Raw genomic sequence first — 23,565 nt, 5'->3', positions numbered from 1 at the left:
GCCAATTAAAATGTAACTGTCTTTATAGTCATTGCGTTTGCAAAAAGAGGACTTTGCCTTTGTTATTTTTAGCCTTGAACTCATGTGGAATTGTCCTCTTGAGCTCCCAATGACATAGAAGCTCTGTCTTGCTTAAGCTTTGTGATAACAGATGAGAAATGTTGGCTCAAAAAGTCCACTCTTGGCTGCCTTGCTGTGGGACTACTCAGAATACGGTGGCTATTAATCCACATTAAAGACATTAACTTGACCTTTATGCAGCCAATTAGAAACTTTTCCATGTTGGAGACGTAACTCAAAATAAAACATATAGAACTCTAATACTCTGAAATGAAATTTTTCTTAAAGATTTCTTTATTTTTATTTTGTATGTATGGTATTTTGCATGTCATGACATTGGGTGCTTGTCCAGCAAGGCCAGAAGAGGACATTAGGTACTTTGGAACTTGAGTTAACAGATGGTTTTGTGCTGCCTTGTGATTGCTGGTACTCTATCCTCTGGAAGAGCAGCACATGCTCTTAACCGCAGAGCTCCAGCATTTTCTTAACTTTAAAGATTTATTGTGCAACATGGAAAATCTTACCCTTGCCTGCCTGTCTGTATCAGACTTTTCAATCGTTATTACTCTGAGATTCTTGGTAATCCTCTTTTTCATTTCCTTGTGGAGTTTTAAAGACCAAACAACCATGAAATACTTTTTAAAGGCCATTTTTCGACACAATAATAGTACAATTGAAAAGGCCAAATATCTTAATTTCTTCAAAAATGTATAATGGCAAGAGAGTACAAATAAAAGTACATGGTAAGTTTCAGAGAGGTTTGCAGCATGATTTCCATCTGCCTCTCTGAATCCACCTTGCGTTAATTCTCAGCATATGACAGTAAAGACTGAGTCTGACCACTCTGGGAATTGTTTTTCTGTTTAGAAGTGACTGCCTTTATAGCTAATGCATCTGGTACATGACGTCTGCTCCTTTGTATCCCCTCTAGGTCTTCTTTATCTTTTATATAACTTTTTAAACATTTATTCATTATTATTGATGTGTGTGTATTTACATTTCTGTGAATGTGTGTGCATATCACGGAAAATATGTAGATAGAATAGAAAAACTTACAGAATGTAGTTTTCTTCTTCCACCAAGATTGTCCTGGGGTGTGAACTCAGGTTTTCAAATTCTGCAGCCGAAGACTTAACCTACTGAGCTATCTCACTGGCCCATGTATATAATCTCATGATCTTTCATCACTAGGGTGCTATTATAGGCATCAGCTTGGCCCCTAAAACATGTCAACATTCTAATCTCTGAAAGTGATAGATATGATACTGCATGTGCTAATATTTCAGTTTCTAAACATAAGTAAGAATTTGGGAAAGAGGAAATCATTCAGGATTCTCAGTGTGGGCTTATGTAATTACAAGGATTCTTCTAAGTGGGAGCCATGATGTCAGACTGAGGGATAAAACAAAGGTAACATTTATGTGACTTGATTTCCTTCTGACTTCAAAAAGAGGAGCACTAGGCAAGAAATAGCAGAGAACTATAGGACCTAGAATAAGGCAAGAGAGCTTGCAGAAGAACTGCAGCCCTGGACACTCATGTCTACATTAACCGATGATGTTGCTAACCATCAAACATGACAACGTGTATTGGGCTAAGTCACTAAGTTTAGGTAATTTGAAACCATAATATTAGGAAGTCAAGGTAGGTAATAATGGCTTTCCTCGGTTGTACTAATAATTGTATACCATGTCTTTATTGGTAGGCTTTAGTAAATAATCCTTAATAAAATGAAGGTAAGTAATTTCTTCATTAATTTTCTTCTTTATTTTATTTTATTTATTTTTTATTTTTAGGAAGATAGAAGTCATATTTGAATTCAACCCATGGCTTTTACCTCAGGTTCTTTTCTTTTTTTAAAATCTGTTTTTATTTTATATTTTTTATTAAAAATTTCCCCCTCCTCCCTGCCTCTTTTTTCCCTCCCCCTCCCCCCCCACTCCCCCCTCCCTCCCTCTCTAGTCCAAAGAGCAGTCAGGGTTCCAATGGAGCATACTATCTCTTTTATGTCAGTTCTGCAAGTAAGAAATGATCATAGTTTTTATTTAACAAAACTCATGTCTATAAGCACATTCTGTGAATTGAATCTATTGGTGGCACATATAATGCCTGACAAATGTGTTTCATGTAGCAGCATTATTAATTATAACAACAAGTAAGTATGTCAACTTCCCATGGTAGAACTGAACGATAATAACAGAAATCCAGGAGCTCCTTCTTATATGAATTCATATCTGCATATAAAATTGTATAAAAATATAGATGTGCATGATATCCACCCCATACTTATAGATATCCATATGTGTATCTATGGTTTTATCAATTTACCCACCTGTCGATTTAATCTATGTGTTTAGGCACATGTGGAGAGAAGAAAAAAAAGGCATCTGTCCTTTAGAGTGGTTACTTGTAGCTAGTGAAAGAGTTACAGTTATTCATGTTTTGTAAATTGTCTATGACTTCTCATTAGCAGTGAGAAAGGGAGATCTAAAATCAATGACGGAGTCTCGCATCCCGCAGAACTTTGTACAACCAATGCTTTCCTGGATTTATTCACAGACAGAAGAGACGCTTCTACTATAACTTTTGTGTGTAGTCCCATTATGCTTATTTGTGTTCCCATTCCCCTCCCCCCATATCATATCCTTGATGCTTCAAGGCAAGGCATGCCTGCAATTGTTCTCTTTCTGGCCTCACAATGCCGGGCATAAAGCTTGCAGTTATGTATTTCCTAAAAGCTTTTTCATAGGTGATTCATCAAGATTTCCTTGATAAAAGACTTCATCTCCGAGTCATAATACACACAAGGTTCAGAAGAAATATGCAGTAAATTTATATAACAGAAAGATAGACATAAAGATAAACACCCTGATTTAGGATGCAAATGAAGGCGAAATTATGCAAGCCATATTCTTGTTACAGCATTGTTCATTTAAATTTTGTTTACTAGGAGGACTGAATGATTGCTCAGTACTTTGATGAAGTAAACATTAGGATTAGGTCATTCTAAATTATACTAAATAGTGGAAGAATTAAAAGGAAATATCTTAGTGTATGTTAGTAGAGTCATAGAAATATTCTAGGCCCAGTAGAATATTCAGAGGTGGGAAAGCATCTTGAGAAGTCTTTTGTAAGGACACATGATGCAAAATGACAAATCGGCCAATGGCTACATGGAAATTATACAGCTTGATAGACTCAGGGTGTTCAATTTAAACCCATATTATCAGCTCCTAATAAATGGCAGGGGGAACGTAGAATTAAAGTCCATTGGAAAGAGAAGAGGTCAAATCCCCTTATGTATCTATAAGAAACTAGTCCCATCAAGAAAGGAGTCATTTAGACAAATTCTTTTGCTATTAATTGGCCAATGTTTTTCCCTATCTCATTTTAATACTCAAACAATGTTCTTATAGATGACAGCTGTTAATTAGAATCAATATAGACAGAGTTCTAATGAATGCACCTCTGAAATTTCATTTCTATGATGAAGAAAATAAATAACATTGACTCAATTTCTCTTTATAGTGAAAGTATATGATATTTTGAAATATTGTCTCTGTGTTTAGAGAAGAGGAAACGGGGGCACATAAGCATCTCATAACGCTGAGCTAGGTGGGAATCACAAATCTGTAGTCCTAGGGCTTGTGACACCAAGACTGAAAAACCAAGACTTCAAGACCACCACGGATTACATAAAGAAACCATATTACAAATAAGCTAACTGTTATAACATGTAACTTCAGGGTCAAGATTTGTATACATGAAATATGAAATAAGAGCCTCTGACTCTCTGTTTTCATAACCCAAAGTTTTACAAAAGAAAGTTAAATTGATTACATAATTATCTATACCCTGTAGTCGTTGAAAGAATCATAATGGCCAGCTACTGCTGACAATGCACAGTTGCGTTGCAGAAATGGTAGAGGATTCGGCAGAGAATAGCTATAGACAAGCATCCTTAGCCTGTGATTTAGGAACAAAGGTCTTGTTTTTTGTTTGTTTTTCAGATGATTACAATCCCTGCCTCTTCAAAAGAGAATTCTGAAAGCAGTGTAAGAAATACTCAATGGTGAATCATATCATGCATGGTGGAGAATAAACAAAATGTGAAATCTCAATTACCAAAAAGTCTAAAATTTACTATTTTTGTAATTAATAAAGTAAAGGAAAAGTTTAAGAAAGGAAGATTCAAGGATGACAAATCCTAATGGATATACAGAAAGATACACCAGGATTTTACTTACAAATTCAGAAACACTATGAGACACAGTGGGAAAAGGAAGCCATGTGATCTTTAGGCATTCACAGATAATTCTGAAGTGACCTTGGTGTAGGTCATTACCTTACCTTCTACATCTTTGACAAAAATTCATAATGAAAGAGCACAGAGACAGCACTCCTTCCTTCCTTCCTTCCTTCCTTCCTTCCTTCCTTCCTTCCTTCCTTCCTTCCTTCCTTTCTTCCTTCCTTCCTCCCTACTTTCCTCCCTCCCTCTCTCCCTCCTCACCCTCCCTTCTTTTCTTTCTCTCTCTCTCTCTCTCTTTTTTTTACCAAATTTCCATAGACCACAACACTTGATCAATTTAATATGACTTTCATCACAAAGTTTACTGCTGGGAACTCAGTAGGTAGCATTGGGACCAAAGAGAAATGCAGGTTTTACACAGGAATATGTCCTTAGCTGAAGATAAGGCATTTGGTAAACATCAGAGAAGACCTCTGTGAAAATGATCCTTACCTGACCCAAATGTGAGAAACAGATGTTTAAACCAGGTGCAGGAAGACACAGCAGGACAAGGCAAAGACATGCAGAGGAGGTGAGCATGGACTTGTTAGTGACTTTATTCTCAGGGGAATTTTAAAGGCCTCTGAGAAAACAGGACACTGTCCATCGCAGAATCATGGATTGTCAGGTCTCTCTGTTTTCAAATTTGGAACTGTTATTCACTGGGGGTTATCTGGGCCTTTTTGGTTCATAAAACTTTTTGTTTGCGCATCTTTGTTTCTGTTTCTGAAAAATCTGGACTTTCGATCTATATTCATCTCACTCTCTCTCTTCCCCTCTCCCTGTCTCTGTTTCCCTCTCTCTATATTGCTATCTGTGTGCTCCCGTGTGTAGAGGGAGGAGCACACGTGTCGTGGTGTACATATAGGAGCCAGAGATCACACTTTCATTTGAGTTCCTGCTTTCAACTTTGTTTGAGACAGAATCTCTTCTAACCACCACCGTGTAAGCCTGACTAACTGGCCCCTAACTTTCCAGGACTTCTGCCTCACAATGAGAACAATGGGATGAGAGGTGTGCAAGCTACTCTCTCCACCTTTACACTGGTTCTAGGGTTATGAATTCAGGTGCTCATGGCAGATGCTTTCTCCACTCAGCCACTTTTCTGGCCTCCAGTATATAGTTTAATAAAAAAAGAACTATATATAAAGTTCTCCTTAAAAAGAACCACTCTAGCCTGGCGGTGGTGGCACATGCCTTTAATCCCAGCACTCGGGAGGCAGAGGCAGGCGGATCTCTGGGAGTTCGAGGCCAGCCTGGTCTACAAGAGCTAGTTCCGGGACGGGCACCAAAGCTACAGAGAAAGCCTGTCTCGAAAAACAAAAAACAAACAACAAAAAAAAAAAAAAAAAAAAAAAAAAAACACTCTACACACACAGAGTAACCTTAAAGCAAATAGGATGGCGCTATCTCATAAGAGGGCTGGTTTGATTGGAGTGGGAGGGACTGAACTACATGGGTCCACTGGAATGATTCACCACTCTTCAGGTGCCATTGATTGGGGTGCCATTAATATGTCTGATTTATAGTGTACAAAATATAGGCTTCTAATGGTTGGCTTCTCAAGCAGTGTTCCAGTGACACTTTAATCCCAACTTTGAGAAGTTTTTGTACATCAAAAGTGCTGTAGTACTTCATTAACACTTCTGTCTTTCTTCTTCACTCTACCCAAAATGCTTGCTTCATTTTTTTTCCAGTGAAGGAAATCACTTTCTGGATGTTGGCAACAAAGTTAACAAATAAAGCTCATTGAAATTATATTTATAGACATGAAATTGGAAAGAGAAGATAACTCTTGAGAGAAACAGAAAACCATTCAACCAGACAACTGAGATGCCCCCATGGATTAGAATGCAGCATTTTTATTGGAAAAGTTCATATGTTAGGCAATTTTCTGTGAAAAGATTTGCAAATACATAGACATGGAGCAGCTGATGATTAAGAATTGGATGATATATAATTTATATCCATAGTTGATATTATACTCATGTTGGAAAGCTGGCTTTAATTTTTTTCTCAGTGTCCCTACTACAGAACACATTCCAAGTTGACATTAATATCATGTTTCTCACAATTGGAATTTGCCAACAACTCTTCCCAAGAGCCAACATTGACTATTTTGACAATTTAAAACAAGAAAATAACCATCTATTTACATCTGTTTGAGGTTAAATACTAAAGCACTGGTATATTCAAGGTTTGCAAAACCAGCAGCTGAATGCTTTCAAGATTCATCCAGATAAATTACAATGACTTCATGTGGTTTTATATTAACAAAGACATTTTCTTTAATTGTATTTTCATCATCTATAAAGTTATACTAACTATGATTTAACTTTGATTTAAATTAGTGTTTTCCTTGAAGAAGAACTGACCATATGGTACTATTTTTTAAAAAAAATAAGGATTCAGAATGATGACATTAAAGTCTAACTCATGTCTGAAGTCAGGCAATCACTTAATTGTCATGGAGCAAAATGAGCCTATAGTCAGAGGCTCAATGTTATCCATGTAAGTCACTAAGTGTTGCTTCAGTTTTTAATTTAACCTTCAGTACATTTTTTTTCTCAAGCACAGAACACTACATACTGTAGACCAGTCAGGTATGAATTTTGTTCATACTTTCATAGGTTCACAGGCAGAAATTTTTTAACAGATTAAATTGATTCTTTAAAACAAACTGGATAAATAATGAAGAAACTTTATGCTCAACTCATCAATTGCATACATATGTGTAAAAGCAGATATTATTTTAAAACAAATACAGACTTTGCTTAAAAATAAATTTTTGAACATGAATATATGAGCTGCAGTTCTTTAGATTCTCTGGTTACTTCTACAGATAACGTGTCACTGGCCAGAAGCAGTGTGAGAAGATGAATCACTTGTTCTGGGTCAGAAAAAAGATATTCACCAGACTATAAGAGGATGTGTTGCTTTCAACCATGTTTAATGAGCACTGACTACGGGCCAGGCACAGTGTAAGATGTTGAGAACCCAAAGAAAAAAATGACAAGGACTCTGCCCACAAGGCATTAACCATCACTAGAAGCAGATATTGGGATGGTGAGAGTTTTGTTAAAAAACTCACATCCTCAAAGGTAAAACAGCAGCAAGCACATACATTGATTTTATAGGCTAGTGATGAAGTTGGGCATATTTAGAGCTGTCAAATGTCAATCAACCTAAATTTATTCAAATTTTTAATGTTATACAAGACTAACATAATTTTAAAACCTGAATTTTCATGCATGAGGGAGAAGAGAGTGAATCCCCTCCAATTTCAAGCCTAAATCCCTGTAATTATGTTAATATATTCTCTTATAGCCCAAAGACACAAAATAAAAGACAATACTATATGATGATCATTTAGGTCATTTATTTTGGCTCTAGAGAGGTGCATGCATTAAACTTGAAGCATTCTACATTACTGAAATATTTACATCACTGTACATACAATATGCAGGAAATTTTTTCCTACCTTGAAATAAAGGTTTAATAGAATTCTAATCTAGACTTTTCTATTGTGATTCTTCACCATAGAGGGAGGTATTCTAATTTGCTCAAATTTACTACAACTTGACCCCAAGTGAACACCGCACGCAGCTTTGCCCCTTTTGTCCTACACCATGTTGGAATCAAAGACTGATACCACCACTTTAAACACTCAAGGCTTTCATTGTTCCTATTGCTGTTGCTCAAAGATAGCATGCTCAGTGTAACAGTCCTTGTTCTAAGCTTACTTTGCCTTGCAGGTTTGAAAGACAGTACACACCGAAGTTCAAATTACAATAACCAAAGGAGAGTTGGCACAGATAGTACTACAGTATACGTATTCCTAGGTTGAGAAAGAAAAACAAATTCAATGACCACATAAGGAATTATTTCATTGGATTTAGAAAGGACATTTTCTTTCCATGAGATTCAGTGAATAAGACCCCTATCCATTAAACCCATACTTTCTCACAGATAAAGATAAGAGACCCAGTAAACGAGATTGAACAAACAGAAGGCAGTGGGAAAGAAGATCCGAGCATAGGAGTCCATTTTGGCAATGCGAATATGTATCCTCCCATGTCTCCAGGCTCCTGTTCGGCAGTCTTCAAAACAGCAGAAGAAACTGGCACAGTCCTTGCCATCCAGACACTCATAGCCGTATTCTTCGTCTCTTTCTTGAAGGTGTGTGGCATTGTTCATTTGGATGGTTGCTGATCTGGGACGGATATCAATGGTAGGGGCCTGAGACAAGGTAGGTAAAGGAAAGAGACCCAAGTCAGAAGCACTGAATGTAGGCTACACAGTTCCTCCACCATGTCACCAATGAGATGATGAATCTGAAAATGAGTACTCAAGGAACTGCTTATGGCATCGTGAACTACGATGGCAAAATTGAACTTAGAAAGATAGCACAGTTGCAGGTTTCAGACTTTGAGCTTAAGCGGTGCAGCTGGAAATAATACCATCAAGCTAATAGCTACAGCAAGAATATTGAACACCATAAGAACTCAAAGTATAAATATTTAAATCAAACTACATGGAATCTCATTCCACTAATTATCAGACGTGAAGCTGGTTACATGAAGCTGGTTAATGGTACTGCAAGTGAGTAAAAATAGAGAAATAAAAATGCATTGGTTTTCAAATCAAATTGCATGTCATGCTAATTTATAAGCAAGTAGGAACCCATCATACTACTACTGATAATGCTAATATGCATGGAGCAATAAAGAAGATCATTGACTTGGTACCACAAAGATTTAATTTATGTATTAAGATAATGTAGTTTGTCTAACACTCACCATCTTCGAGTTTAAAATTTTTATCATTGTTTACATACATCAAATGAGATTGAGAATTCAAAAAGAATGTCATTACTTGTCAAATTTTTCTTAGCAAGATAAACTGCAGTTATTGACAATAATCTAATATCCATGTTTGACCAATAATAAAATTAAACGAAGACTTGATGCTTACTTTTAGCTTTTAGAGTATATAAATATAAACAACAGTTTCTAAATTAGTTATTAGAAAGAATAAAAATCTCATTTCAATATTTGACAGAGCCAATAGACCTGGTGATCACATTGGCAGAAAAGGAAGAAGATTTTAATTTAAAGTCTTGTAAACACAGTTTTATTAATATAAAATTCTCAAGTACATAGAAATTAAGTTTATAAAGCATGGTTTGTTTTTTGTTTGTTTGTTTGCCCTTTTTTTGGTTTTATGAAACAGGGTTTCTTTGTGTAATAGTCCTAGCTGTTCTGAAACTAGCCATTGTAGACCAAGCTGGCCTTAAACTCACAAAGATCTGCTTGTATTTGCCTTCAAAGAGCTAAGATTAAAGGCATGTGATATCACTGCCCAGCATAAAACATGCTTTAAAACATTTAAAAATTATGGAGTCAAATTTTAGCTTTAAAAGTATATATACTACATATATATGTGTATATATGTAAATTATAGACGGTGAAATGTATTTCATTTGTACAGTCCATTTGGGCTTTGGGATTATTGAAGCCCTGTAACCTGTGATTACTACTGGCTTGGTGGTTTTGAGCTGAGTGTAGAATCAAAACCTACACAAATAGTGTCTAGTCGCTGAATCAATTCAAGAGATTTATAGAATGTTCTTCACCTAAGTATGTCATCATCTAGTAGACTACTTAAATGTTTACTCATAAAAAAATAAAGCACCATGAAAAGCATTAATAGTTAATTTAGCAGTGGCATGCAGTGAAATTTCCATTCCAAAACATTATACCTTGAAGGAAAACATCCGAAGAAGCTTTGGATTTGTAGACAGAAAAGAGAATGCATTTTTTAATAGGAAGAAGGAAAAGGAATAAAAAGAGAAAGAGAAACAAAATAAGACAAATTAAAAATACATTTTGAAAACGCAGTAAGTAAAATGAACTGAAAGCCTAGACACAGAAGGTGGGCTCTGAGGTTGGCACAATTAGCATGTCTAAAGTTAGAAAATGACATTTCGTGATTGGTGATCAAATCCTTAGCAAATTAACCCCCAAGTACATGACTGTGAAAGTCAATGCTGTTCAGTTGCAAGGATACATCCTAGTGAAAACTTTGCCTGTAGAAAAATAGTATGAATTGTGTGATTGCCGTAAAAGAGGACCTCATATGTGAGTCCTGACAAGGAGAAGAGAAGGGCACAATAAACAAGGAAATAAACTTTCAGCTTCTTAGATCTTCACCATCTAGACGATTACCTAGTTCTGATAACAAATTGGCTTAAAAGGAAAAAAGTGCATAAGATTCTCAAGGAATTACATTTCCTTGTATGTTCTGATCTCCTTGTCTGTCTGAAATTTTTCTTCTTCTATTTCCATGGACCTGAGTTAAGTCCAACTATTTTTGTCTCTGTAGCAATTTCTACACTGAAGTGATAAGGAAAGCCAAAGGACTTTTGTAAAGGACTTCAGGCTTCACCTAAAAGCCTGCCTCCCATCCTCATCTTAGATGAGGATCAGTACAGCCATCTTATTTGAGGGAGAATGAATTAGGAAATGAAGGATATGGATTAAGTAGAGAAACAAAATTTAGAGAAGGAAAATTCAAACAATAATAGGAAAAATGGAAAGGTAGAGACGTAAGAACAGACAGGGAAAGGGAGGACCACACACAGTACAATAAATATTTGGGACATTGAAAGAAAGCAAATTTCCTGATTTCCTTAACCAGTAAGAATGGTGATGTTATGTTATTTACCTTCCACAAAGTCTTACTTTCAAACAAACGTGTCATTTATAAAATATCTTCAGTATTTTCAGTATTTCTGGAGGTGTATCAGGGGTATGAGTCAGATCCAACTAGAGTTCTCTAGTCATCCCAAAATTCATGGCAAGACTGGTAGCCACTGTGATACTGCTCATGCCTCTCAGAGCAGAAAACCAGGGCAGGGTCTCAATCCAGAAGGGTAGGGTCATTAATTTTGTCATCCTCTCAAACGGAAATAAATTTTCACTTTCCAGGGGGCTTCTGTGACCCAGACACCAGACCCAAGTGGGTAAATAGGTATCTATATTCTGTCCTCAACATTCCCCATAAAAGATAAGATCTTTGCTTATTTATATGTATGCTTCATTCTCTTCTTTTATGGTTTAGTACAAGCATACGTGATCTTACCTGTTTCCAAATCAAGCAGTCACCAAAAATAAAAAGTCAGGTTGTCAAGTGTACAATCAGTATCAACTCCTATCCTATCCACCAAGATAAATAACCCTTATTTTACCTTTTTATAAATTTTTAAATATTTTCTTGATTTGTTGATCTTCATAATATATTTAATTTTATATCAGCCTTATTTGACCTTAGTTTTGATATAACCATATTATTTGATATGAAAAATCAAAGACAGGAAGGCTAATTAACTTACCCACAGAATATTAAACCATTTGTTTTTTTTAAAAAGATACATGTAAGTATGCAATGATAAGAAACCTTCTAGCAGAAAATCCATATATGCATATAAATACACACACGCACCTACACATGTGCATACATACACACACACACACACACACAAAGAGAGAGAGAGAGAGAGAGAGAGAGAGAGAGAGAGAGAGAGAGAGAGAGAGAGAGAGAGAAGTTATTTACAAATTAGTATGACTGGTAAACTAATAGAAGAAAGTAATGTTTAGACTCACTTTGGTGTGTCTTTTAACTAAAAACATAGTAAGATGGAAGTCAGTGACCCATAGAATAATAGCTCACACATGAATGTATTCTTAAACATTGCTTTAATCCTCCATATGGAAGATAATGGATAATTATATTTGCATAAAGAGTCTGCCTTAGAGTATCTTGTAACTCTGACCTAAGAAATGATCATAAATAAGCCTTTATACTGTGGTCAAAACCTCACTTATTCTGTCTTGTTTCAAAATGCTGAGCATGCATGTAAGCTCACCAGTGCAAACCCAAGCCAAATCCCAATGACCTTTTCTAAGAGTTCAGCTGTTCTGATGGAAAATGATACATACAGGGTTTTTCTTCTTTTTGTCTTTGTCCTTGCTTGGTTTCCGATTGCTGACAAAATAATGCAGGGTGCCATATTCCACCAAAGCAGAAAACACAAAGATGAAGCAAACAGATACGAAGAGATCCATTGCCGTGACATAGGAGACCTTGGGCAGAGATTTCCGGGCTATGGTGCTGAGAGTAGTCATGGTCAGGACAGTAGTGATACCTATAAGGAAGCACAGGAAAGGAGATGACATGATGTCATCAGTAAGGGGACAATCTGAGCAGCCATTCTGAAAATATCACTTAGAGTCAACAGCCCCAGAAAGGGAGGAGTAACTGCAAAACTAGAATTAATTCACTCTATCCAAAATACTGTCTATCTTTTAGGTATAAATTATCCTGGATAGCACTGAGTACATAATGAAAAATATAATAGATGCAGTTCTTGGTGCTTTGTATTTTAGTGAGAAGAAGCAGTATGAATGAAGTTAGGAAAGAAAATCCTAATTTGAATTTCTGAAAGATGTCACGGAAACGGCAGGGATGGAGAAAACCTCCTTAGACGGAGTTCACATAGGAGGACTTTAGAGACATCTAAGCTGAAACTGAAGCTTCAAAAGTAAAGTGAAATCAGCTTTTTGGCTATTAATAAATTGAGGGTAGACTCTGAGGAAAGCCAATCATGTCTATTTATGAAAATTTAGGATGCCTGCAATCTCCAGAGAAACAAGGATATCAAGGGGATGTTGGTGAAATAGAAGTTGTATTAATCATGCATTATACATGTAGTATAGGGCATTGTTTTCTTCAATAGGGGGAAACCATTAAAAATTACTCAATAGGAGAGATGGATTCATGTGTAAGTGACACTATCTAACTAAGATTTTCACAAAGAAAATTACTACCTCAAATAAGTTATCATACCACCCAGAGCACAAGAGGAATGATATTCTCTCCAGGCTAGTATAATAGAGATGTAATAAAAATGTGGGCATCCTGACAACTGCTTTACACTGGATTACCTTTTTAATTTCCATATGTATTTGTAAATTCATGAAAATATATAGAATAAAACCCCAGAAATCTGAGAAGTTTTGAATCACACTGAGTTAGGAAGTTATGCAGTTCTGGGAGCCTCCACAACCAGTTATAGTCTTATTGGTTTAGATAGTGTTCGGCTTAGAGTTCAGCATGGAAAATAGTGGTGCATCTTAGATATCTTTGTGAACATTAAATAATGTACTAATGAATGTAGAAGGTATTGTGTTGAAGATTTGGACTGTAATTCAAGGGTTCATGTGCTAACAGTCCCCAGCGTGACACGTGGGGACATGGTGCAACATTTAATTATAGGAGAGGAAGTTAGGACATTTTAGGTGCACACATGAAGAGATATTAAGATGCTGGTCCCACTCCCTCTCCCCAGCTCACATCTATCTGCATGACATAAAAAGAATTCTTTCTTTATGAACTTCAACCATGATATCCCATAGTTCAGAACAGCAAGGCCAAGTGACCATATGCCGAAACCTTTGAAACTATGAACCAAAGCAAATCTTTCTTCCATTCACATTTATTTACTTTATATACTTGCTACACTGATGAAAAACTAACACAGGGAACTGACACCAAACAAAGTCCCAAGTACGGCTAGATATTTGTGTTGTTTATTTTGGAGACGATCTACTTCCTAAGCTAAAAGAAACTAATTAGGTTGGGTACACATTAATTCAAATAGAACTTCTTGATTGTACCTAATTGCATCTTATATTTTTGGAGAGAATGTGAAAGACTGGATTGGAAACCGGGCTTTCATTTTCACAATCAGGCCTGAAGCTACACTTGAACTTTGAAAATGTGAAAATGTAGCTATTTTTGGTAGCGACGATGGATGAGTTCATTTTAGACGATCTGGCATGTGACAATTAAATAAAAAACAAATTTAGACACATTACTTAAATACTGATCTCACAAAAGAGAAAGACAGTACTTAGGACACAAGAATGTTCGTCACGGCTATGCAACGTATATCTTTAGGAACTGCTCCATCATATTTCCAAAGTGCTTTCAGGGGTCACAAAAAAAAAAAAGAAAAACTATGACATTAGGAAGTAGGGAAGTTAGGGTTTTACATGAATTACAAATAACTTAACTTGATGTACCCTTGAATCCCAGTTTTACCTACTGAAATTAAATATTTCTTACCTTGGCGAAAGGAATGAGAAGCACAACTTTTACATATTACTCCCATCCTGGCATGAAGTGAGGATCTCAGGGATGCTGTCTCACCTCAGAATACTGGAGTGAAAAACACCAGCCTCTGTTTTCATCTTGTTGTGCACCCACTCTCACTATAACACGATTAACTTTCACCAGTTACCAGCTGTGTACCAAACCACATTCATGTGTTACAAGATCCAGAAATATGTCCTCAGAAAGAAACTGATTTTTCTGAGTATTGTCTGCTATCATACAGGAAAGCTGAATCTGTTCTGTGACAAGAAGTTCAAAACTGTAGGTGTTCAAGGTAGTCTCATTTAAATTTTGACTATAAATGCCTGAAAAGATCATAGAACTTTTCAAATATACAGTAATATTCTGAAAAGTGACTGGATACTTGACTCACTTTGCATTAAATAAAACAAAAGCCCAAATGTGGGATGGGAACAAGATAAATGAATCACCCCCATGAGGTGGCCATAAGATGGTGTTGTGGGATATTCCTTTACACTGCAGAAAGATGTGTTACTATGATTGGTTTAATAAAGAAGTTAAATGGTCAATAGCTAGGAAGCAGGTATAGCAGAGACTTCTGGACAGAAGAAAACCATGTCACCAGCCAGACACACACACAGATAGATATATATATATATATATATATATATATATATATATATATATAGAGAGAGAGAGAGATGCAGAAATCGGTCAAAGCCACAAGTCATATGGCAACACATAGGTAAATAAAAATAAGGAAGGGAGGGAGAGGGCATGAGGATAGTAGCTAGGTAAAATGAGAAAAGAGTATATTGAAAAATTCTTAATAAAATAAATAGAAAAGCAATTGTTTAATTTAAGTTTTGAGAGCTAGTGGGACAAGTCTAAGCTATAGACCCAGCATTCATAATGAATAATCAGTCTCCTTGTCATTTTGTTGTGAGCTGGCAGCCCAAAGAAAAATCTAAGGGTGGGAATAAATTTCCTGGGCTTCCAAAGTATTCTCAGTGATATTAATGCATTGCTATTTTAGAAGCACTGATCTAGAGCACTGACAACAAAGTTAAGATAGAAGCATGTACAGCTTGGCTTCTGTACTTTGACGATAAGGAGAACTCAGCAAGTCCTCATACCTAGGACAAACCCATGTCTAATTTTCCAGGGTACATGTCTGTTGCCAAATGACTGTGTGACTTTGGGACTATTACTTAACTCTCAGCATATTTACATGCTTAACTCAGCTCTGAAGTGTGATAATCATTGCAACTTCCTCCTGTGATGATTCTGTGATGGTTCTTTCTTCCTGATGCACAATTGCACCAGAAACACTGAGCACCACTGATCTATACATGATGAAAGCAGAACCTGTTTCCTGTCTTAGCAAGGGCCTTCTGTCAACCCACCTTGACATCTCTTTCTTTTCCAATGGTTTCTTGTTAGAGAACACTTGTCACTGAGTGGTTGAAATGAATCAGTCATGTGCTCATAGATGATATATTGGTAAAAGGAATCTAGCCTTCACAGGAAAGACTAAAATGTTTTCCTCAAAATAATGTTGGGAAGATGGCACACTGGAATTTTTCAGAGCATTTTTTCATAAACATATAAATTAACAGAATAGTTGCTGATGCAGTAGCACGTTGGAAGCTCTTTGCCAGAGAAGAGCAACACATCTAGAGTTTCCCCTGGGAGATGGTAACATGCTCACAGGGGACACTCTGCAGTGTTAGGCTGAATGTACTTGGAGTTTGTTTCAGTACGTGGCATTAGACAGGATATTTGAATTGTTGAATAGGATTTGTAACACAAAGTACTGCATATATCAGAAAAATCAAAATAACTTCATTTTGAAACAGATGGGAAACTAAATTGGGTTTGGAAGAGGACAGATATGCAAATGTTCTCTTTCTCCCAGTAATCACGTCTGCCCTCAGTTTAATAACCTGGTACAGATCATTTTATCAGAAATAATAAGAGTCAATATCACTTTTGAGGCTTTTCTCTGCCTAATGTTCTTTGCATAGAATATGTTACTCTAGCCCAGTAAACTCTTCAAATTAGGAAACAGGAATGGTACCTGTTTTGCATGTGATGAAACGATGGATTAGAGACACTGAGGTTTATTGCACAGCTCTTTTGTATGTATGGCTGGAAATAAAGATCACTGAACTTCAACATCCGTGTTCTGATATTGCTTTTCCCACCACGGGGTTAGCAAGACATGTAGTACCAGGTTGCACATAGCCAATGACTGAGTTTCACATAGAAAGATCATCATTCTGTGGATGGAGACTATAGTGTTCTTCTGAGTTGGTAGCTTTGCTTTGGTTTGTGGAATTCTTCTTCCATATATACAAAACGATAAAAATCTAACAAGGTTTCGCCACATCTAAAATTTTGATTAAATTACAAATGATAATAAAACAATAGTGTTCTCTAGATTTGTTGATAAGTGCTTCCCACTTATTAATCTTATTAATAATTTAGATGGCTCTTCTGGAGTCAATTTTGTTAAATATCATCACAGTAATGAATTGTCTGGCATTAGCCAGGAGTGATGTGCTAGGAATAGGATAACAGTTGATTCTAGGAAACAACCGTGCTTGGTTTCCTGTACTTCCCTTTCCGAAGATACTAAATTTTTCACCTTGGCATATTTCAAACCCTTATATAACATCATAACATCACTAAGCAAATGATTGATAAAGGATAAATGCGGTCAGCACTCATGAATATGTGTGGAGAAGACTAAAGAGCAAAAGTGGATAAAAAAATCAAAATTCTCTTGAAATTAAGTTTTTGTTTGAATTTTATATTTAGTTATATGTATTATTTAATTGTACTAAAGAAATACTGAGCCCATTAAAGAAGATAGAACTATAGAATTAGTAACCCTTAAATACATTAAATAAAATAATCATATTGACTTTCATTAAAATAATAAAAAATGGATTTTCATTTAGCTTTTGAATTCTGAGTGAACCCACTTAAAAGGAGAAATAAGGAGTGATTTTTCCTAGGTACTTATCTTGATAGACCAGAGCACCTAGAAGTACGTCTCACCTAAAGATGTTCTGGCAGGAACAGCATCCTTATTGATCCAAAAGGACACCCAGGATAGAACCACGATGAGTGTGCAGGGGATGTAGGTCTGGATAGTAAAATACCCCATTCTTCTGCTCAGATCAAAGTACACAGACATGACCACATAGTCTCCTGGAAGAAAAAGATGGAGCTGTGGGAAATCTCATTGAACACCATGAAGTACAGGCAATATGCCCATATTCAACTCTCTTGCACACACAATTTCAGAGTTGACTTGAGGGCTAAATTGAGAGCTCTTGTCTAACTACCTGGGCAAAACACAAAAACAAAATTGTAAAATACAACCCAGCCTGAACTGGAACCTAAACCTTCCAGCAGAAATAATATTATCAGAGAGAAAGAACTAATTTTGAGTCTTAAAAGTATTTCGTCTTTGAGATGACTCTGGTTCTTGCCTTCCATATGTAGCATCAATGTATAAGGTCTTCTTTGTTGTGAGTGGAGAAATACCCTTTATGCACAAAGCCTTGTTTGATTGCTTTGTATTACACATTCTTATTATTTCTACATATACAGACCACTGGAGAATATCTAGGTGATTGACACTCATTAAGTTATAGTTTGCTCAAAATTATAGCTCCTTTCCCTCGATGAGATATTTCCTCATGATTTCACTGAATCATACAATCATTTTTTAGCATTTGCTTTCACTCATGATTGTGCTTTCATTTGGGTGCTGATGCTATAAGTGCTGTCATTTGATTTTTACCTGCTTGAATCCCTAAACTGTACCTCTTCCTTACACTCTCACTCAGTCAGTCACTAGCACACCACTTGAGTGCAAATGGGCTAATATTGGAGTCACTAATATTGGAGGGATTCATTCATAAATTAAAGTCAATACTTTAAAGTCCAAGAAGAATATTATGAAACAATTGAGTTTTAAAAATGAGTGTAGACATAATATAACATTTAGTCTAAGAAGGAGTAATATTAGGAGATGAAAAAGAATGGAATGCAGTCAAAAATATCTCATAGACCATGGAGTACACACTGCTATTTTTTCCTGGTTTCTGCTGTTATTGTACTTTTTTCGACTTTTGTGGTAAATAAGTGCACAAATATGTAATTAATAGTGATAATACAAACCTAAGGCAAAATACCGCACTGATTTTGAATAGCCAATCCAGTGGAACAATCCATGGAGACAAGTGATTTTGAGTCTATGCAAGGGTGTGTTTGAGGGGTTGGCTACCTTCCCCCAGGTATGTGACATTTCATTTCTGAGTTCTTTGCAATAATGTCATTTATGTTTTTAAATAAATTTATTATTTTTAATATATTATGGAACTTGTCTACAATCCCAGAATGAGGAAGGACAACTGGCTATTTAAAAGCCTGCCTAAGAGCCTGGGCTGCATAATAAGTTCTCAGCCAGCCTGAGATATATAGTGATACTTTATCTCAAACAAAGAAGCAAACAAAACCAAAATCTGAAATAAAACTGAAAAACAAAGAATTAGAAACAAACCCTCTCCCAAGGATTTGTCTAAAAAAGTGCAAGGGTGTGCTAAAAGCCCCAAGGAATCAAAGAATATATTATTATATGAATAGCTATATATATTATATATATAGATGATCTAAAGTCATTAAATTTGAAACGTGATTATGTATAAATTGTTTGTAAAACCCCTCAGCACCAGCTTGAAACATGCCTGTAGAACAAACTATTGCGGTTTTTGAAATTACAAGTTGTACCATGGTTCATCTCCCATCCAATATATATTTATGCTTTCTATAGGAGAGAATTTCTTTTGTTAAATCTGGGATTAATACTTGGGTCCTATTTTCAATATCTGCTTTCACTTTACTATACGATCTTTTGTTCTAACATGTGTACACACACTGAAATGGTATGTGGCAGTCGGATAGTTTGGCTTTGTGCCTGATTTTCTTTACTCGTGGCTTTCTCAAGCCGATGTAAAAATAAGAAATGAATGTAGAGAGCTTTTTCGGCAGGGTGTTACAACTCATTCTCCCCAGCAGTCTCAAGCCTTACCTCACACTGTGACACACTGCTGGGATGCTCACCCTCTCCTCGGTTGCTCTTTAAGAGACCAAAGACACACCCAGCCCCATCTTCTGGCAATTTCCATCATTAAAATTTTAGAAAACTCTTAGCACTGCTAAGAGTTTGTTGGTGCCTTCACAAACTCTCCCTTGTCTCATTTAATCCTGGCTGAAGAACAGCGTGCCTGGCTTAGAGTGGGAATCTTCACAAATAGCAGAGAGCAATAATCATTTATGAATTATGTAGGAATTTTCAAAGGTAGAAAGCTTTTCAATTCTGATAACTCACTTTTACATATTTCCTGATAACATATTTCTCTGCACTGATTTATCTGAAAAAAAGCTATTGGAAATAATATTTCATGAATTAATTTGTTCTCAGATTTTGTATAATAGGCACAGGTCTTCTCTTTTTATTTTGCATTTCTATGATTGTAAAAAATGTAAGCTCATTTATTTTACATGAAAAGCTGAAAGTATTAGAAATTTTTTAATAAAATTTAAAATTTGAAGATACATTTTCTCCCATGAGTTTTCACTACGTTACAACATATTTTAATTAAAGTGTAGAAATAGTAAGATTGTAGATAAATCTGCATAAAACTTTAGTAGCTTTTTTTCATATTGTATAAGGTAAGAAGAGCCTATGTTTTTACATCAGTGGTCTAAGGCCTCGAAAGTGAACTTTAATTTTGTTCAGCATTAATAATATTGTTATATTGATTTTTTTCTCCATTCCTCTTGAGGTCTAACTTCTCATAGTCTGCCTATCTACCAGCTTCTACTACAAGGCGATGGCTTCTGAGCACCATCATTCCTTGCCTGAGAATCTTAAAGCTTTTCCACCGGTGGATTATGGATTCAAACTCCAAACCTAGCCATTTAAAAGCAAAGCAGCATCACGCAGACAGCTTGCTGACTGTCTTATCACCAAGACCACATCGCTTTTTATATGCTTAAAAACTCTTATGCTGAGAAGTCGGAAAAATCTAATCCTCTTAAAGTGCTGCATCAATGACTCCTCTAGTCCCCAAATGCTACGCAAGTCAAAGATGGGAACTTCAGACACTTCAAATCAAACTAGCCCTTTGACAAGTCCCACACAAGATACACTAAGTCATAACATTTGGTAAATTAGTCCCAACCCTGCTTATCAGGGCATGAAAAGACACAGACTATAATTAAAGGCATGAAATGTATCATTTAAATTAATAAACACAAGTATTGTTCCTTTTCCTTATCTTTGGAAACTTCTTGTGACTCAATGTCAGAGAAATGAGGCTCTATTTACTGTTAACTTGTGGTAATTAACAGTCAGATGAAAGCATTAGAATTTTGTAGTTCGTAGATACTTAGCCTGTTATTTTATAGATGAAACTATAATATGTCTACTCTGAAAATCTTAATGATTTCTTGGAGGGAATTTGCCTTTCTAGAATCTCTGAGATAGTAAGAGAAGTTGCTTTCAAGTTGCTGGTAGTGAGGCTTTACTTCATGTAAGCACTGGTTTGAATGGTTTGCATGTGTTTAATGAAAGCATCCTAAATGCTTTTACTGAAGCAAGGTGGACTGGGACTGATGGAGCATGTGATCAAACCGGACTCTCTGACCGCGTTGGACAAGGAGGGCTGACTGAGAAGTCAAGGACAATGGCACTGGGTTTTGATACTACTGCATGCACTGGCTTTATGGGAGCCTAGTCTTTGTGGGATGCTCACCTTCCTAGACCTGGATGGAGGGGGGAGGTCACCTTAGACTTCCCACAGAGCAGGGGACTCTGACTACTCTTTGGACTGGAGAGGGAGGGGGAGAGAGATGGGGGAGGGGGAGGGAAATGAGAGGAGGGGAGGAGGTGGAAATTTTTAAGTAAAAATAAATAAATGAAGAAAGAAAAAGAACAAAACAAAGAGTTTCTTTTTTTTTTTTATTTTTTTTTTGGATTTTTGAGACAGGGTTTCTCTGTAGTTTTGGAGCCTGTCCTGGAACTAGCTCTTGTAGACCAGGCTGGCCTCGAACTCCCAGAGATCCGCCGGCATCTGCCTCCCGAGTGCTGGGATTAAAGGCGTGAACCACCACCCCCCGGCATAAATGTGTAGCCCAGGCTGGCCTCAAACTCGTGATCCTCCTGCCTCTGCCTCCTTCAGCAAATCCTACTGGCGCGCGCCACTTTTTCCTCATCCATTTCTCATGATTTTTAGTATGTTTACATATAGTGGAACCCAGCATATTCTATTAGGTTTACAGTACTGGCAAATGATATCTTACTCTCCTACCCTTCACATGTGCCTTCCTAGCACGCAAACACTTTTCATCACTGTTCTACAAAGAACACTCAGTTAGTTATACCGAAAATAAAGACTTGCGTGATCTCACCACTGGTCCTACGTTAAATGGTTTAGACTGAAGGAAAGCCATTTTCTCTCTAAACGCAGAGAAAGAAGTGATGAAATGCATTTAACCTGCCTTTATCACCTCATTCAACACCGAGACCCAAGGCATCACTCCATAGGAAGAGAGCTGACTAAAATGCTTTAGATCAAATTGTTTTGGCAAACTGGCTACTACCCTAATTGTCACCATAGAACTTTCAATCAATAACTGACTGATCGAAGCAGGTGCAAAGATCCACAGTCAAGAACTGGGGCAAGTCTGGGTCCAATTGAAGAGAGGGGGTAGGGATTATATGAGCCAGGGGGATCAAGATCATGACGGAAAACCCACAGAGACAGCTGGCCGGAGCTAATGGGAGCTCACGACCTAGACCAGGCGGGAGCTTGCGTGGATTGAACTAGGTCCTCTGCATGTTGGTGAAAGTTGTGTAGTTTAGTCTGTTTGTGGGGTTCCTAGCAGTGGGAATAAGACCTGTACCTGGCAGATGAACTGGTTTTTTTTGGAATCTAGTCCCTGTGGTGGGATTCCATGCTCAGCTTTAATGCGGGGCAAGGAGCTTGGTCCTGCCTCAGCTTGATATGTCATGCTTTGTTGACTCCCATGGGAGGCCTGTTCCTTTCTGAATGGAGAAAGAGGAGGAGTAGATGGACGGGCAGGGATAGAAGCTATGTGGGGGGAGGGAACAGGAGGAGAGAAGAGAGTGGAAAACTGTGGTTGGCATGTAAAATAAATAAAAAATAATAAAATATTGTTTTCTGAAATTAAACCTGTTCTTGACCCTAACACACAAATTCCATACACACTATATATATAAGTTCATGAGTAAATAGACTACCTTAAAACACACAGAAAAAAATGGACACCTTTGTGCTGTCAGAGGCAGCTCATTCATTCCTGACCACCTAGACTGTGAATAACCACACAGAAACTGTATTAATTAAATCAACAGTTAGCCCATTAGCTTCTTATTGGCTAGCCCTTACAACTTAAACTAACCCATTTTCATTATTTTATATTTTACCATGAGGCTCATGGTTTATTCACAAGACTCCAGCTCATCTGTCTCCTGAGACAGCTACAATGCATCTCACTGACTTCTTCTTAATCCCAGCATTCAGTTTAGGTGTCCTGCCTAGATCTACTCTGCCCTAGCACAGGCCAAAACAGCTTCTTTATTCATTAACTAATAAAAGCAACACATATACCAAAGGACTTCCCACATTATCTTTGTAATTTCATGTAGAAAAGACTTAGGATACATCATGAAATATAGAGGATATAAGGAAACAGAAGCAAGTATACTGTTTCAAACATAAAACTTCTAATTATAATAAATTCTATAATTCTTGTGAAATGCAAAATGCCACCTTTGAATAGACCGTTTTCTATAAGAATAAGTTATCAAGAGTAATATCTTTAATATATACAGAATCCCCAATAGTCATTGAGAAAAGACACTTTTCTTAGCTCTGTATTTTCTCAAATATATAATTTGATTTTAAGCTGTGTAT

The 23,565-nt window shown here is 36.6% G+C and overlaps 1 protein-coding gene across 2 annotated transcripts in view; it reads right to left on the bottom strand.

Moving 5' to 3' along the window:
* Positions 1-7,429: 7,429 nt before the first annotated feature.
* Positions 7,430-23,565, bottom strand: part of Gabrg2 (gamma-aminobutyric acid type A receptor subunit gamma2) — an 84,589-nt gene continuing 68,453 nt past the window's right edge. The window contains exons 7-10 of one of the 2 annotated variants that reach the window (XM_075941305.1): positions 17,612-17,764; positions 12,349-12,554; positions 10,110-10,133; positions 7,430-8,587 (exon numbers count right to left, since the gene is read on the bottom strand). In XM_075941305.1, coding sequence (XP_075797420.1) covers positions 8,312-8,587; positions 10,110-10,133; positions 12,349-12,554; positions 17,612-17,764 — 659 coding nt within the window. In that variant the 3' untranslated portion in view covers positions 7,430-8,311. The remainder of the gene's footprint in view (positions 8,588-10,109; positions 10,134-12,348; positions 12,555-17,611; positions 17,765-23,565) is intronic. The other variant, XM_075941306.1, reaches the window with a different exon arrangement.

Source organism: Microtus pennsylvanicus, chromosome 11 (genome assembly GCF_037038515.1).
Source record: "Microtus pennsylvanicus isolate mMicPen1 chromosome 11, mMicPen1.hap1, whole genome shotgun sequence".
NCBI classification, from domain to species: Eukaryota; Metazoa; Chordata; class Mammalia; order Rodentia; family Cricetidae; genus Microtus; species Microtus pennsylvanicus.
This window is presented reverse-complemented; position numbering and strand designations above follow the sequence as displayed.